A 16,063-nucleotide genomic window follows, 5' to 3' on the forward strand; every position below is an offset into this window, starting at 1 on the left:
ATAACAGGACAGGGGAGAGTGTTTACTGAATGGTAAGATGAGGAGGAGAGCAGTTGGTTGGAGACAGTGGAGAGATGTAGGGCCAGAGCACTGCTGAATGTGGTAGATACGAGAGGGCTGTTATCCCTCTGAGTGGAAATTCCAGTATATGAAATATATGTGACTCTGGATCTCAGGGGGCCAGTCTAGACTAGAGAAACACTTTCAGGTGTCATTAGCCTATAGGTATTATTTTAAGCGACGGAATTGATTGGAATCACCTAGAGAATAAGGGTTGAGAAAACAAGGCTGGGAGATTGAGCCCTGAGAGCCCCCATCATATAAAGATCAGGGGTAGAGGGGAGAGCCAGCAAAGGATGCTAACAAAGCAAGATTGATGAGGAACGAGGAACACCAGGAGAGCGTGATGGCGTTCATCATGTTTAATGAGCAACTGACCTGAATGAGGGGCCTTCCTTTTAAGTACCTAGATGCTAATCTATACTTCTGTTCTATGTTAAGTTCAAAGAGATTATTTCATAACTGGACCTATGGGTTAAGCCATTTTTAATTGCCATCTTTGTATGTCAAAAACAATTGTATGGAAGCAATTTTATATGGTTCTAACCAAACATAAAAATTACCAAGCAATGAAATTCTCTTTTCCTCTTCCTCTTAGAAAATATTAGTATTGCTAGTTTTTATGGAAGGGAGCCAGCTTTTTCTTTCCTGATGATTTATGTGCCTGTGATATCCATCTGTGCTGAACTCTAGCTGGTCTTTACTGAGTCATAATGAGAATTCCTGCTTTCTGTCCTATAGGAAGAATATGTGCAAGAAGGCATTAGATGGACACCCATTGATTACTTTAATAACAAAGTCGTATGTGACCTCATTGAAAACAAAGTTGTAAGTATCGGTCTGGTGTGTCTCTTCACTGTTCAAGGTTTACACTAAGTGAGTTTTTGTTCTCTCTGTCATTGTATTAGAATAGAGAGAGTGAGAGCGCTGATTGAAGAGAGAGTTTTTTTGTTTGCTTATTTGGCTGTGCCTGGTCTTTGTTGTGGTATGTGGGATCAAGTTCCCTTACCAGGGATTGAACCCAGGCCCCCTGCATTGGGAGTGTGGAGTCTTAGCCACTGGACCCCCAGGGAAATCCTCAATGCAGAGAGTTTTAGCAATTACATTTATTTTGCTTATACGTATATGTGTGAAAGCAGGGTTTTATTCTTACAGTTAATATATACATGTGTATATAAGTACATTGTCAATTTATGAAGGGAAGTCGTTACTGAATTTTAAGAGGAGACAGTTATCACTTATGTTGATGGCATAGTGTATGAAGAGACATAAAATTGGCTCTGCCTTCCAGACCATTTATACAACTTCTAGGACTTTAGCCCTAGAAGTTATTCAAAAGAAAATAAAAGGGCATAGACACATTTGTACAGTACTATTTTGTTTTTTTTATAAAAGTCCCAAACTGGAAATGGTGAAAACATTCATAGAGAATTCAGTCCTTAAATAAATTATAGCATACAAGAGCAGGGAAATATAGCCATCAAAATAATCAGTATAAAGACTGTGTAAAACAGGAGGATTATTTATAAACTAGTGCTATGCAGAAAAAGTGGTATATAATAGAATGTATCCAGTATGTAACTGTATTATCCATGTCTATATGGGCAACAAGCTGAAAACAAACATTAAGAAATGAATTGGGGTCAAAGAAAAATGGTTTTCTTCAGTTTTAAAAATCAACCTAGTACATACAATAAGAGTGAGCAGATAATGATCTTTCTGTGTACGACTTTGAATAGAACCTCCGGAAGTTGAACTTTTCTTTTTGAAAATGGACTTTGTTCCATCGTTAGATCTAAGAGGTGGCTCCCATTTGGGATTATTAATAGCATCCTTCCTCTAAGGGAAAGACTGACTTCCAAGATGGTACCTTAAGTCTCGGGAGCTGTTTCTTGCTTATGGAAAGACCTAATGAACATGGTATGTTTTAGAACAGTCAGTGAATTGGAGCTATGCTTTCTTGGTCCCATCAGAACCCTCCTGGAATCATGAGCATTCTGGATGATGTATGTGCCACGATGCACGCAGTGGGTGAGGGGGCGGACCAGACACTGCTCCAGAAACTGCAGATGCAGATTGGGAACCATGAGCACTTCAACAGCTGGAACCAAGGCTTCATTATTCACCATTACGCTGGGAAGGTATGGCCAGGGAGCAGGGGTTCAACAAAGAGGACATGACCTGTATTAAGCCTTTGGGTCTGTAATCTGTTTTCTCCTGAGGCAACTGAAAAGTGTCCATATAGTTTTATCTGCCTTGCTGTGTTTTATTGACCCATCATTCATTCATTCAACTTGGGGCTTATGAAATATTTGGAGACAAACAAAAGATAGTATACACTGCTGCCTGTTTTGTAACATGAATCACCCTTATATAACATAAGCATGAATCAGCATATATATTAACTGCTGAAGGATGAGCTTTCATCTTGCCTCTTATGCAAGCCTGCATTTTTTTACTTGCGCATCTTCCTTGGGAGTATAAATAAGGACCAGGGATTTGTTTTTATAAAATTCATGAGTACTGTGCGTTACTGCATTACCAGGCTTTGTGTGGGTGCTGGTGATATGCAGATAAGTAAACTGAGGTCATGATATTTGGAGACTTCACAGTACTGTGGAAATTCATTGGTCTCACTCTTCATCCCAATTAATCTCTTGTTAACCAGGGAGGATCCTTGAGCATGAGGCTGTAGCTAAATTGATCTAACTCTAGCACCATTCATAGGAGAAATCAGAAAGCCTCAGATGACATGGCCCATTGCAGTGGTTTAGTGTGCACAGTTTCATTTTATTGCATCTTAGCTAAAATTTAGGGAAAGAATTCAGTGTATTATTTACACACCCGTATATCTGTAGAAGAAGGACTATGTAATCGTGAGAGCTGGGGGCCTGGTGATGTATCTTTTGGATCGTGTATGCAATCAGCGTCTCCAGACCATCACCAGCTAAGTCATCTAGCAGGTAAAACACGCACAGCTTTAATGTGACATTTCAGGATGAGAGCCCATTTGTTACATCTGAAAATATACATATTCCGTGAAAGATAGCCATGCTGGCTTGGATGTTTTGTTCAATGAAATATTTAAAAGATAAAATTTGATTTCTTTCCATTCTTGGCAAGGTATCCTATGACATGGATGGCTTTTGTGAGCGGAACCGTGATGTGCTTTTTATGGATCTGATCGAGCTTATGCAAAGCAGTGAGCAGTAAGTGTGTTTGCCTTATCTGACACAGAGGTTTGATCAGATTTTTATTATTACGACAAACTTGTGACATTTAAATGTCAGTATTTTGCTTCCTTGTGCTGTTAGGTCTGAGTTATCATTAGACAATTTGACTTCTTAAAATAGTCATCCCCCCAATCTTAGTCTCTCCCTTATCCTTAATACATCCCACCCCACATTCTAAGTGCCATCTGCAAGCCCTTCAGGGTCTCCAACTTCATCATGTTCAATGGTATCATCTAGAAGAAGTGCCCATCCTGGGATTGGGTTGGGATAGCCATGTAATGTATGAGTGGAATAGTGTGGTTCTGTGAAACTTTGCCCTTGGAATATCGTCCTAAGAATTCTCAGTTGCTCAGTTTTTAAAAATGCTAATGACCAACCTAGATAGCATATTAAAAAGCAGAGACAGTACTTTGCCAACAAAGGTCCATCTAGTCAAGGCTATGGTTTTTCCTGTGGTCATGTATGGATGTGAGAGTTGGACTGTGAAGAAGGCTGAGCGCCAAAGAATTGATGCTTTTGAACTGTGGTGCTGGAGAAGACTCTTGAGAGTCCCTTGGACTGCAAGGAGATCCAACCAGTCCATTCTGAAGGAGATCAGCCCTGGGATTTCTTTGGAAGGAATGATGCTAAAGCTGAAACTCCAGTACTTTGGCCACCTCATGCGAAGAGTTGACTCATTGGAAAAGACTCTGATGCTGGGAGGGATTGGGGGCAGGAGGAGAAGGGGATGACAGAGGATGAGATGGCTGGATGGCATCACTGACTCGATGGACATGAGTCTGGGTGAACTCCGGGAGTTGGTGATGGACAGGGAGGCCTGGTGTGCTATGATTCATGGGGTCACAAAGAGTCGGACACGACTGAGCGACTGAACTGAACTGAACTGAAGTGAATGGAGTTGCTGAAGCACTTGAGAAATGGCTCAAGAACTCAGGGAAGGACACTCAGAGATCCATTTTAACTCCTCAGACCTTGACTAAGCTATGGTCATAGAAGCAGTGGGAACACCACACAACACCCCCGTCCCCCCGCCCCCTTGCAAGCTGCTGGAGCAGTCAGGACCAGCTTTGCCATGTCCTTTCCTTCCCTGTTACCTGCAAAGGTCCCCCATGGTCCTGGGTAATGGATGCCAGGCATCATTTACATGGTCAAGCATCTCTGTGCCAGGCAAATACAATATTACAGTCTTCCAGTTTTTACAAATTTTAGAGCTTCCTCCAAGTAATATTGTCCTTTTGGTCTCTTACTTCAGATATAATATCAGGGCTAACTGCTTTAATCAACAGTTGCAAGCATGATTATTTTCTAGAAAGGGCCTGACTTCTATGAAAGCAAAATTGAGTTTCATTTTTGGTCCACAGTTCAAATTTCTGCTCTGTTTAATCCTCTACCCCTCCCGCCAGCCTCCACTCCTCCCCAGCCCGCATCTTCCCAGGCTTGTACTTCCTTGGCACTCACACCCCTCACTTCAGAGATGTCTTCATTCAAAACATAAAAATCTATTTGCTCTTAAAAAGTCAGGTAAACCACAAGTCCTGGCTTGTGGGGTTTATGATAATCAGGTGCAGACATGCTTTCAGAGATTTTTTTTTTAATTATTAAAATTACTGCCAACTTCAAGAGCTATTGATGCTCTTGAACTTGTGTCGTGTAGTCATGGTCTATTGTTTAGAAAACACATGTGCTGTAAAAATCTGTAATTGTGTCTGATGAGGTTAAAAGTAGATTATTGCTGGAGAGACTTCCTGGAAAATTCATGATGCCTAGTAAGTCACTTGGGCTTCCCTGGTGGCTCAGATGGTAAAGAATCTGCATGCAATGCAGGAGACCTGGGTTCAGTCCCTGGGTCGGGAAGATCCCCTGGAGAAGGAAATGGCAGCCCACTCCAGTATTCTTGCCTGGGAATCCCATGGACAGAGGAGCCTGGCGGGCTAACACCCACAGGGTCGCAAAGAGTCAGACACACAACTGAGCCACTAGCACTATTAATACTACTAGGAAGTCACTTAGGAGGAATTTACATGGATCACGTTCATTCCATCAGTCAGTCAGTCAGCAACTATTTATTGAGCACCTACTGTGTTCAAGGTAGAGGTCATGTTCCAGACACTGGGTACATTGCAGTGACTAAGACAAAGTCCTTGCCCTGTGCCCTTTGAGGCAGGCATATCAACAGATGCAGCCCAGTTACACTTCCTAATGAAGATACATTCAGCCAGCAAAGCATTAGTGAATTAGCTTCACTTAAAATTGCTCATACTCAAAAGCACAGTTCGTCAGGGTCTTTCACTGGAAGGAAGGGATGGTAGAAAGACTGGCCTATTGGCATCTAGTAGGCAAAGGCCACTGATACTGTGAAACATCCCCTAATGTGTAAAGCACACACCACCCCCCACCCCGGGGTCCCAACACAGAATTATCCAATCCTAAGTATCCTTAGCACCAAGGTTGAGAAACCCTGCTTTAGAGCAAAGCAGAATCTGCATTGAATCTGGACAAGTCACACACAGCCTCGTGCTGTGGCCTCTCTTATTTAACTCAGCAAATTCACACTCAGCCCCCTCTGTTGTGTTCCTGCTGCCAAGGTGTGTCTCAATAATAGTGGGTGGGAAAACATGAAAGGCAGAGTTTAAAATTTTATTTTTCCAATTTTATTTTCCAAGGTGTTTCTGTCTTAGAATTCTTTCTCAATGTTCCTCTTGTCCACTGCTTTATTTTCCTACATCTTTAACTTGATGGCTTGTGCTTTGAGTCAAGTGGCCATTCTGTAGTCAAGGTTCTGTGCTTCTGGACGATTCTCACTTCTCTATGGAAGAAGGTGTTCCAGCCCCCGAGGTACTTGCTGATTGCTAATCCATTCTCTCTCTTTTTTTCCAGACCTTTTATAAAGTCTTTATTTCCGGAAAATCTGCAAGCTGACAAGAAAGGCCGCCCAACTACTGCCGGAAGCAAAATAAAGGTTTGTTCTCTTTTGGGAAATTTATGGATTCCTGTAAGAGGTAGGATTTTCTGGGACTCAGGAACCGTCGTACCCCTGGAACCAGGCTGAGGTCAGTGAGATGCAACAGATTGGTTACAGAAGATGGCCAGAAGTGATGTTGCCGCTTGAGAAAGGGTTACAGGATGCTAGCTGGATTTGACTTGGCTGTACTAAAACCCCAAAGGGATATTAAGTACCTCGTAGCTTAATAGTCAGCAGATGATAATCAGCTACTTTCTAAGAGGAAATGGCTTTGCGCTGAATCTAGAAGAATTCACATTAATCTATCAGAGAAATTTTATGATCTAGAGCCATATTTTGGATTTTGATGACAGTTTTCCAGACCAGACCCCAAAACTCCTCCAAGTTCTTTATATGTACCTGAAATTCTACTGAGCCTTTTAAGGGGAATTTATGCACCTTCCTCACTGGACCTTGCAGGCCCTTCTTTTTGTGAATTACAGGCATCTTGGCCCCACAGTATCTCAGAATCAAAGGAATTCTTAGTGTATCTTTTGTTCTTTTTTTTTTTGGCTGTGCCTTGCAGCATGCATGATCTTAATTGCCAGACCAAGGATCAAACCCATGCCCCGTGCATTGGGAACTTGGAGTCTTAATCACTGGACAACCAGGGAAGTTCTCTTAGTGTTTCTTGGAAGCCTTTCGTGGGGTGTGCACTGAATTATCAGAGGCCTTGTGTGATAAAATTGTCCCTAACAACACTCTGAATTTAAAGGTTGTGTTGAACATACTCCATCATGTGATTTTTTGAAAACCAGTCAGTAAACTTTTTCTTTTTTAGTTATACCAGATGAAGACACTTTTAAAATTATATATTTATTTTAAATTTTTATTTTACATTAGGGTATAGTCAGTTTACAATGTTGTTTTAATTTCAGGTGTACGGCAAAGTGATTTCAGCTCTACATATACCATATAGGTTATTGCAGAGTATTGAGTAGAGTTCCTGTGCTCTACAGTAGACCCTTGTTGATTGTCTATTTTATATATAGTAGTGTGCATATTAAAAATGGTTTTTTAAAGAATCATACCAATTAAATACCACCCTGTCTTCATAATCAATGGGATCATCAAGTGATTAAGAGTAGGGCCCTGGGGTTCATCATTAGTGTTCAAATCTCTCACCACATGATTGCCAGAAAATTACCTAAATTCTCAATGCTTCTTTTGCCTCTCTGTAAGGTAGGGATTTTAGTACCTAATCTCAGGGGGGATACTGTGGTAATTAATTTCATAATCCATCTAAGGCACACACTGCCTGAAACATACACACAAAAGCATATGCTCTCATGTTACGTATACTCCCCATCTGTCCCCTTCTCTCCCATGCTTCTTCATCTCTAGATAATTCTCAATGGACACTTGATGCGCCTGTGCTGACTCCCCACCTGGACTGTCCTCCCCTCACCAGCTGTACAACCAGATCCTGCCTGCCCTTCTCACCCTTCTCGATAACCCCAGCCCCATGGATACGGTGGTGGTTCTTGTCTGTTCTGTTCACTGGCTTTTTCTTTTCTGAACATTTCAGGAAAATGGAAGCCTGCCTCCCTAGCCTCTGAGGACACAAACACTGTAATGTCCCAGCAATAAGACAATCCCATCCAGAGGGGCCTCAGGTTTTGTGGAGGAAGTCAGATGCAAGCCGGGTCTTGAGTTAGAGGGTAGAGTCCACTAGGGGATGAAGGACAATCCTGTTCAAGGAACTGGAGACATAGAATGTCCTGGGATGGAGTTTGGATGGAGTTCCCTGGGGCTGAGAGGAGGTGCAGTTCTCCCAAAGCCCTACATGTTGACCTCTGTGCACGGCTCTGACTCATGCTGTCACTTCTGGGTCCTGGAAGAGGATTCGCTTTAGGCTGGAAACTCTGGTCACAAGACTGTCACACAGTCACATCTAAGGGGCCCAGATCATCAGGGCTGCAGTGACTCACTTTCAAGTGGTCTGGATTCTCGGTCCAGCTTATTTCCTATGAAAAGGAGGGTGGGGGCAGGGGCATTTTTCTCCTCCTTGGAAGACTTGAACCCTTTGCCTCCTTCTTATTCTTATCTAGTTGAATGCTCAGAGTTGCCCCCTTCCAGGCATACTCAGAATGTTCCACATTGCTATGGCTGGGGGAGTCAGCAAGCTTGTTTAGGGAGACTGGACTCTACCTATTCTCACCTCAATGGTCCCTCCTTGGTGAACCATGTGGCCTCCGGCTGTCCGATGTTCTGCCTCCACATAGGAGTGAGTCTCCCTGTTTTATGTCTCGTAAGTCACCTCTTAGAGATGCATAGCTCTGGCTCAATCTCTTACATCTTTCATATCCTCAGTATTTTGCAGATGCTAAGCGTCATCTTTTTTAAAAAAATTTTTATTGAAGTATAGTTGATGTACAATTTGTGTTTCAGATGTACAGCAAAATGATTGTTATACATATATATGTATAACTTTTTTATGTTCTTTTCCTTTATAGATCATGACAAAATATTGAGTATAGTTCCCTGTGCTGTACTGGCTGTCCTTGTTGGTTATTTTATGTATAGTAGCTACATCTCATCTTAATATCTCTGAGGTATAAGTGTTTAAAGGGATCCTGCATTCCTTAGAAGAAAAATTAATGTTCAAGGTAGTTTTAATATTGGGTATTTTGTGTATTCTAATTCTTTAAAATGTGAAAGTGTTCTGTAGAATTTAATTTATAGAATATTTGGTGAGAACTTCCACTATCTTTGCTTATAAAGCATATTATTCATTTAATAACATGTGATTATTGAAGCTTTCCTAAATTCTACATTTTCATGGCTAAAAGGGACCAGTTTTGAAATTAGAGCCAAAGGTTGATGCTGTTGGGAGATAGAATGGAGCTCAGAGTCAGCAAAGTAGACTGGGCTGGCAGCTTTATCTAAGTGGGCCTGGCCTCTAAAGGAGCAGATGTGGCAGGAGACACAAGTGCCCTGAGGTAACTGGACCGGTAGACACTGAACATCCATTCCAACCTGCAGGTCGAGGTAGTAGAAGTATTCTAGTTCTGCTTGGTTTACAGACGGGCAACCGTGGTCCAAAGAAATTTAGTGATTTGTTAGACAGCTTGCAAAGAGCAGAGCCAGGATCCTAGTTCAGACTTGCTAACGATCTATGAGGAGGTTAGAATGAGGAGCCGTCACCCTAAGGAGTGTTACCTTTGCTTACTCTTTGGTCTGCATATCTTGATGGCCACTTCTGCTCAGCAAGTAGCTTTGGAAGCTTTCTGTTCTAAGTCATGGGCTCTTCTTGTCTGGAGTCAGAGTAAATTCAAACTGTGGCTTCCCCACCACCTCTGGGGACATCTACAGTTGACCCATAGCTAAGTACAGGATAATTGTGATGGTTAAGATAAATTCTTGTTTGCTCAAATTAATTATCCCACAACCTAAAAGCTTCTATCTAATCCTAGCCCTCCCAGTTAATTCCTTTTGGTATTACAATAAATTATTCATTATCTTCCTTAGGAAGGAGGAAGGCATTGTGGTTAGGAAAAAAACATGCTAGCTCACAGACTTGGGTTCAAGCCTCACTGCTGTTGCTTACTAATTGTGTCATCTCGAGCAATACTTTATTTAAGGCCCCGTTTTCTCATCTAAAAAATGGGAATGATAATCGTGAGTCATAAATAAGAAAATCCATGTGTCTAGTCCATGAAGCATTTTCAGTACATTACTATTTTGAGCTGGAAAGAACTGTGTCAAGTGGCATATAAACTTAAGTCAAAATTGCCCCTGTGTTTTCAACTTGCTAAGTTGAAAAGAGATGCTCTTAAATGCTTGGGACTAAATAGTGTGCCAAGTTATTCTTAAAAATAAGAGTTTGGGATTTAAAAAAAAGATGCAATCTCTCATCAACAAGGAAGATAAGTCAATTTACACTTTTATCATGGAGCTTTGCTTTGCTCATACAGCCTCTGCACCTTTGCTCTGAATTCCAAACATTGCAAATAATGCCATATTCTGCATGTCTAGATGGAGAACTTTTGCTTTGAATACACTGGAGTTTTTCTCAAGGGTTTCGGATTTCCCAAACCCTTGAAAATAGAAAAGTCCTAATTGAAAGAGGGTTGTCTACTGCAGGCAAGTCCCTTCTGCTGACTTGGTAATGGTTTTCTGGCTTTAGGGATCCTTTCCTCTATTTTCTTTTAGAGGTTTTCTCTCTTCACGCTGATTTGCTTGGAATGAGAGTTTGTGTGTGCCCCGTTCTTGGATCCACGGGGTGTGCTCAGCTGTGGGGATAGAAATGCTGATCTGGGCTCTGATGTGTTTTTCATTTGAGATACTCATGATTTGAAATATGTCATGAGCAATTGTAACTCTATTTATGTGGCTTTTTCTGCTTGAACCCAGTTCCATCGTGGGTACCCAGTGTGCAGGTAGTGAGGAATGATTTTACATAGAATATTTTAGTTTGTGAAGGAGTATGTTTCCTGCTACACTTAAAGGGCTCCAAGTCAGCAAGTCTGTAAAAAGACATGCTGAGGAAGAAAGTGAATGAAATGGCATAATAAAGGTTTATGAATTCTGAAATTTTTATGTGTCTCCCACCTTTTAATTGTGACTTTCCATCATTTTATTAAGATGATTCTTCATTGGTTGGATTGCCTGGAAAGAATACAGGGGGTTCTAATGATTTATCCTTGCAGATAATTTGTGTACCACCTCTCCCTCCAGAGTTTATAAGAAAAATGTATTTTCAAAAGTCCTCAGTTGATATGAAATTAACTAAAGTTGTTAATAATTAGCATGCTTTCTTATTTCTCTTAAAAATTATGTGTCTGGATATACTGGGTTTGGTGGATTCTTTTTTGTTTTTATTTTGTTAACTATACTAAAAAGGCCTCATTGGTGTCAAAAATTTAATTTCAAATGCACTTGTGAGTGTTCAGATCACCGTAATAGTCAGTAGAACTTTGAGGAAGTATAGTATCCCTGAGTTAAATCTAATGAACAAACTGTCATGAGGATGAATTTCTAGCTGCACATTTGCACACAAATCTCCTTGGAAAGCTGATCTACTTTAGAGCACATTCCATGTTTCTAAATGATGTTATTCTTCCTTTCCAGAAACAAGCCAATGACCTCGTGAGCACCCTGATGAAATGTACACCTCACTACATTCGCTGCATCAAACCCAACGAAACCAAGAAGCCCAAAGACTGGGAGGAAAGCAGGTATGGCAGAGGCACAGGTGGAGGTCAAGGGCAGCTAACATCAAGGGCAGCCTCGGCCTGTTTTCCCACTGCTCAAGTCAGGTCATCTGGCCTCTTCCCCAGGCAGGAGCAGTTTCAGTTGTCTTCAGATGTGTTTTATGTCTTCATGTCTTAACTTCAGGAAGAAGCCTATGTATATATCATTTTCCCCTCCTTGTTTTTTCCTGAAATGTTGGCAGTGCCCTTCAGTTCAGAATTAGCGATTTATAATGTTGATCTTGGCTAGTCTGGGGGCAAATGGAAAAAAGAAAGCAAATCCCAGCACAGCAGAGTCAGGATGGTTTTCAGATTAGTTTAGGCCCTGTGTAGACATTCTTAGTGTACTCAGCTTCTCGTCAGCACCCACAGGATGTGGCCTGGAATGCTGAGCTCAGGGTTGCAGGTGGGGTTCTGCAGAGCTAGTTAAAAAATGATCTGTCGTTTAGTTGCTTATGTGGGCAGAGGGGCTGTAGGCTCTGTAACCCCCAAGCCCAGTGCTGATGAGCAGAGTGACTCTCTTGGGCTGGAGGGAACCAGCCCAAGGGAGATGTGAGGCATATAAGCAGTGAGCCATATCCTCCCTGGCTTCTGAGGAGTCCTACGTCACATTCCTCCTACACCTGCCATTTAGGGATGTGGCCTCTGCAGGATTCAAGGGGATGATTGAGAAGGAAAATGTTAAGATGATGACTGGAGAATATAGGTTTTGTATCCAGCTGGGGAAATTCCTCCTGTCTGTAGGAACATGGAAGCAGGGCTGAAGAGAGACCCTGTGAGTGACTTGGACTAGAGAGAGAAGTCCTACCACCATCACCAGATGTGATGGACTTGAGCATACTGGTGTTCCTGTTCATACTAGAATTCATGCTGGAATGCCTATCTTTTTTTCTTTTTTCTTTTCTCTCTTGGAAAAAAACATAGACTCTTCTAGGTATCAAGTGACTTAGTCAAGGTTAAACTCCAATAGGAAGACCAGGATGAAAATTCCTAGCTGCTCATCACCTCCCCCGAGGGACCTGGAGGGTTCATTTCCCATCTCCCCACCAACACCCTTTCTAGCCCACAGCAGACAGACAATGCTTGATCATTTCCAGGGAGGAAAAGATAAATAGGAAGGAAAACACCCAGGTGTGAGCACTTGCTGTCTGCAAATCCTTCTTCGTATTTTCACACTCTGTGGTGCAGCCTAAGACTGTTTTTCTCACCTTAAGGTACTGCTGGGATGTGGCAGCCTTCTGTTTGGTTATGTCACAATATTCTGAATAATCTCATCAATAAGTGCAGATTCCTAAGACATCTTTTTTATAGAATTACTCAAATTTTTCAATTTAAAATAATCTAAGATTCACTTACAATATTATCTGTAAATGACATTCATGCTCTGATGGGAAACCCATTCCTCCTGGGTCATCAGCTCTCCTTTGGATACCTCTCGCCACCAGCTGGCACTGCAACCCTTCTCTAAGTCGGTTTTACTCTGTTCAGCCAAAAGAACCATTCTTGGGACTCTTCTGTGTGATGGTTCTTCTGCTAGTTCAAGGCAGTTGCCATGTTTTCCTGGGATCTTCTCTTCCGTGAACTCATCACTTAGCCACTCCAGCCATTCCTTTGAAGGAGCTGGATGTGGAATCCAACCTTGCCCCTTCTCAGTCATTCCTCTGGATGTGCTTAAATTGCCCTCTGCTTTTCTGAACTGTGGCACACACTTTTTCCTTTGATGTCAAGAGAATAACAGATGGAAAATGTCTGGGGGGTTTTGCCTTCTGACACTAGTTCTCAAACTTGAGTATGCATCAGAATATCCTCTGGAAGGCTTATGACAGGGCCCCATTCCCAGAGTTTCTGGGTCATTGAGCCTGGGGTGGGGCCTGGGGGTCTGCATTCTTAACAAGCCCCCAAGTGGTGCTAGTGATGATAGTCTGGGCCTCATATTTGGAGAGCAGCTGATCTAGAGCTAAGTTCTAGCCTAGGATTTGGAAGAACTGTATCCTGTGCTGGTCTGTCACCAACTAGTTTGAGTGAAGCACTTCATCTCCTGAGTCCTCAGTCTCTTCCTCTTTAAATAAGAGGGTCAGGCCAGAGAGGGACTCCTTCAATCAGACGGAATGAACACCCCCAGATCTGTTCCCCTGTGTCTGCCATCCTGCCTCTGCCCGTCTCTTCGTCACTCCTGTGCTCAGTCACCCACACTCACATCTCATGCACATACACACTGAGTAGAAGGGTGGTGTCATTAGCAGCCTCAGAAATAAATTACAAGAGTCTAGAAAGCAGAGGGATTGCTAAGAAGTGCTGGAGCCCACCCTTCCCCCTACTTCAGACTCACTCCAGCTTCCCTTCCCAGCAAACGTAATCATGACTGAAAACATCTCACTCATCCTCAAATGCGGTACCTCCCTGGCACGCTCTACCCTGCCCCACGTATTCAGCTCTGCTGACAGGCACTCTAATGGGATATCTTACAGTAGCTGCTGGTTGGAAGTTCCTCAGTCATGATGCCACCTTCTCAAAATCCAAACCGAGTCATTGGAATATCAAAGACTGGAGAAATGAAGACAGGGGTACATTTTATTCAGTAAATTTTCATAGAGTTTCCACCAATGGTGTCCCCCTCGCTCGCTTTTTTTTTTTTTTAAATCACATCCCTTATTTGAATTTCAGTGAGGAACTTCCTAACATACACTCTTGTAAACTGGTGTTACAAAGACTAAGGTGTTCCTTAGTCAAATGTTGATTTGTGTTTCCAGTAGGATGGCACCCTGGGATCTGCCCTCGTGTCTTGGTTCAGGTTTACTGTGACCGATGGTTTCACTCTGGGGCTTTCCTGGTGGTTCAATAGTAAAGAATCTGCTAAAGAATCTGCCTGCGTTGCAGGAGACGTGGGAGATGCGGTTTGATCCTTGGGTCGGGAAGATCCCCTGGAGGGGAAATGGCAACCCACTTAAGTTTCCTTGCCCAGAAAAGTCCCATGGACAGAGGAGCCTCGTGGGCTGTGATCTTTGGGGTCAGAAAGAGTCAGTCGGACAGGACTGAGCGACTGAGCACGCCTGGTTTCACTTCATCTGTGAGCATGAAACTTCAGGGCCCATGGAAGGGCAGTGTGCTTCATTGGCAGGGATCACACGGTCAATTGAAGTTCTCGGCAGACAGGGTTACTCATTCCACAAGTTTATGGTGTGTAGTTTATTTTTCTTTTCCTGTTGGAAATGTGTCTTCATTTGGCTTAGGGCAAACTGCCTGCCCTGGATTCTGAATTACTGCCCTGGTGGAATTCTCTGGCCCTAACCTTCTTGGGTTAATGGCTGAGGACAGTCTTGAAAGAGGACTCCTTCTGAAAGGAGGAGACGGCTTACTCAGGAGAACAACAGGTATTGCCAGCCTGGCTGATGTTTACTGAGGCGTGATGGCGCTCCAGGAATATGTAAAAAACATGGAATTTTAAACATAACACCATATTAATACTTTGAACCAGTTGTCCGGTTGACAAAAATTCCTAATGACGAAAGTTATAATGAACGGAGCAATGCTTTCACATGAGGCATATTGTTTTCCATGTGAGTCATGAGGAAGGAACATTTCTTCTTGAATCAATGGGTGATGCATTCCCTGCCTCAAAGCTTGGGGTATAGCCAGTATTTGTGAAAAAGACTTAAAATGAGCAGATATCTCTTAATTGACAGCATCATGTGTAATTTCCTTAATGGAGAAAAGGTCGATGGTGAGTTTGGGATTTGGAGGACGGGAAAAAGGAAAATTATTTTCCTGACTCAGGTTTCTACTCCTTTGGTTTACCAGATATGTGTGAATATTGTATAACCTGAGGACCAGCTCAGACTCAGATTATTATAATTTATAATCTTTTTTAATATGCTTCCCTGAAATGTGGAATTGAGAGTTTGTGGATATAGTGGGTAGGAGAATAGGGTGAAAAGATTATCCAGTCCCATCCTGGCTCCTTCTTTCCTTTATAGGGTAAAGCATCAAGTAGAATACCTGGGCCTCAAAGAGAACATTCGAGTGAGGAGAGCTGGTTACGCCTATCGGCGTGTCTTTCAAAAATTCCTGCAGAGGTAAGACTGGTGCCTTGGGTCTCTTTTATGTTTTAAACAGGCTTATTGAGATATAATTCACAGATCATACAATTCACCCATTTGAAGTATACAATTCAGTGGCTTTTAATATATTCATAGAGTTGTACATCCAACAATAATGTGATAGACATCACATTTGGCTCTTATGAATAACCAATAATGTGTCTATCAGTGTTCACATACACTTTTTTATGTAGGCATATGTTTTTATTTCTCTTGGGAACATACATAAAAATGGAATTGCCAGGTCAAATGGTAATTATGTTTAACCTTTTTGATGAACTGCTATATGTTTTACGAAGCGGCTGTACCATTTTACATCCCCACCAACAGTGTTTGAGGGTTCCAGTGTATGTGCGTCCTTGCCAGTATTTGTTATTATCCGACTTTCTGGTTCTGGCCATCCCGGTTGGAATGAAGTAGTTTCTCACTGTGGTTCTGATTTGTACTTCCCCAATGGAAGATATTGTTGAGTATCTT

The 16,063-nt window shown here is 42.2% G+C and overlaps 1 protein-coding gene across 1 annotated transcript in view; it reads left to right on the forward strand.

Annotated features, from left to right (window-relative positions):
• The window catches only part of MYO1E (myosin IE), a 220,772-nt gene that overhangs the window by 157,300 nt on the left and 47,409 nt on the right, over positions 1–16,063 (forward strand). Inside the window, exons 13-18 of the mRNA XM_002690853.7 lie at positions 802–888; positions 2,034–2,201; positions 3,184–3,269; positions 6,171–6,252; positions 11,368–11,474; positions 15,464–15,562. Coding sequence (XP_002690899.2) covers positions 802–888; positions 2,034–2,201; positions 3,184–3,269; positions 6,171–6,252; positions 11,368–11,474; positions 15,464–15,562 — 629 coding nt within the window. The remainder of the gene's footprint in view (positions 1–801; positions 889–2,033; positions 2,202–3,183; positions 3,270–6,170; positions 6,253–11,367; positions 11,475–15,463; positions 15,563–16,063) is intronic.

Source organism: Bos taurus, chromosome 10 (assembly GCF_002263795.3).
Source record: "Bos taurus isolate L1 Dominette 01449 registration number 42190680 breed Hereford chromosome 10, ARS-UCD2.0, whole genome shotgun sequence".
In the NCBI taxonomy this organism is placed as follows: domain Eukaryota; kingdom Metazoa; phylum Chordata; class Mammalia; order Artiodactyla; family Bovidae; genus Bos; species Bos taurus.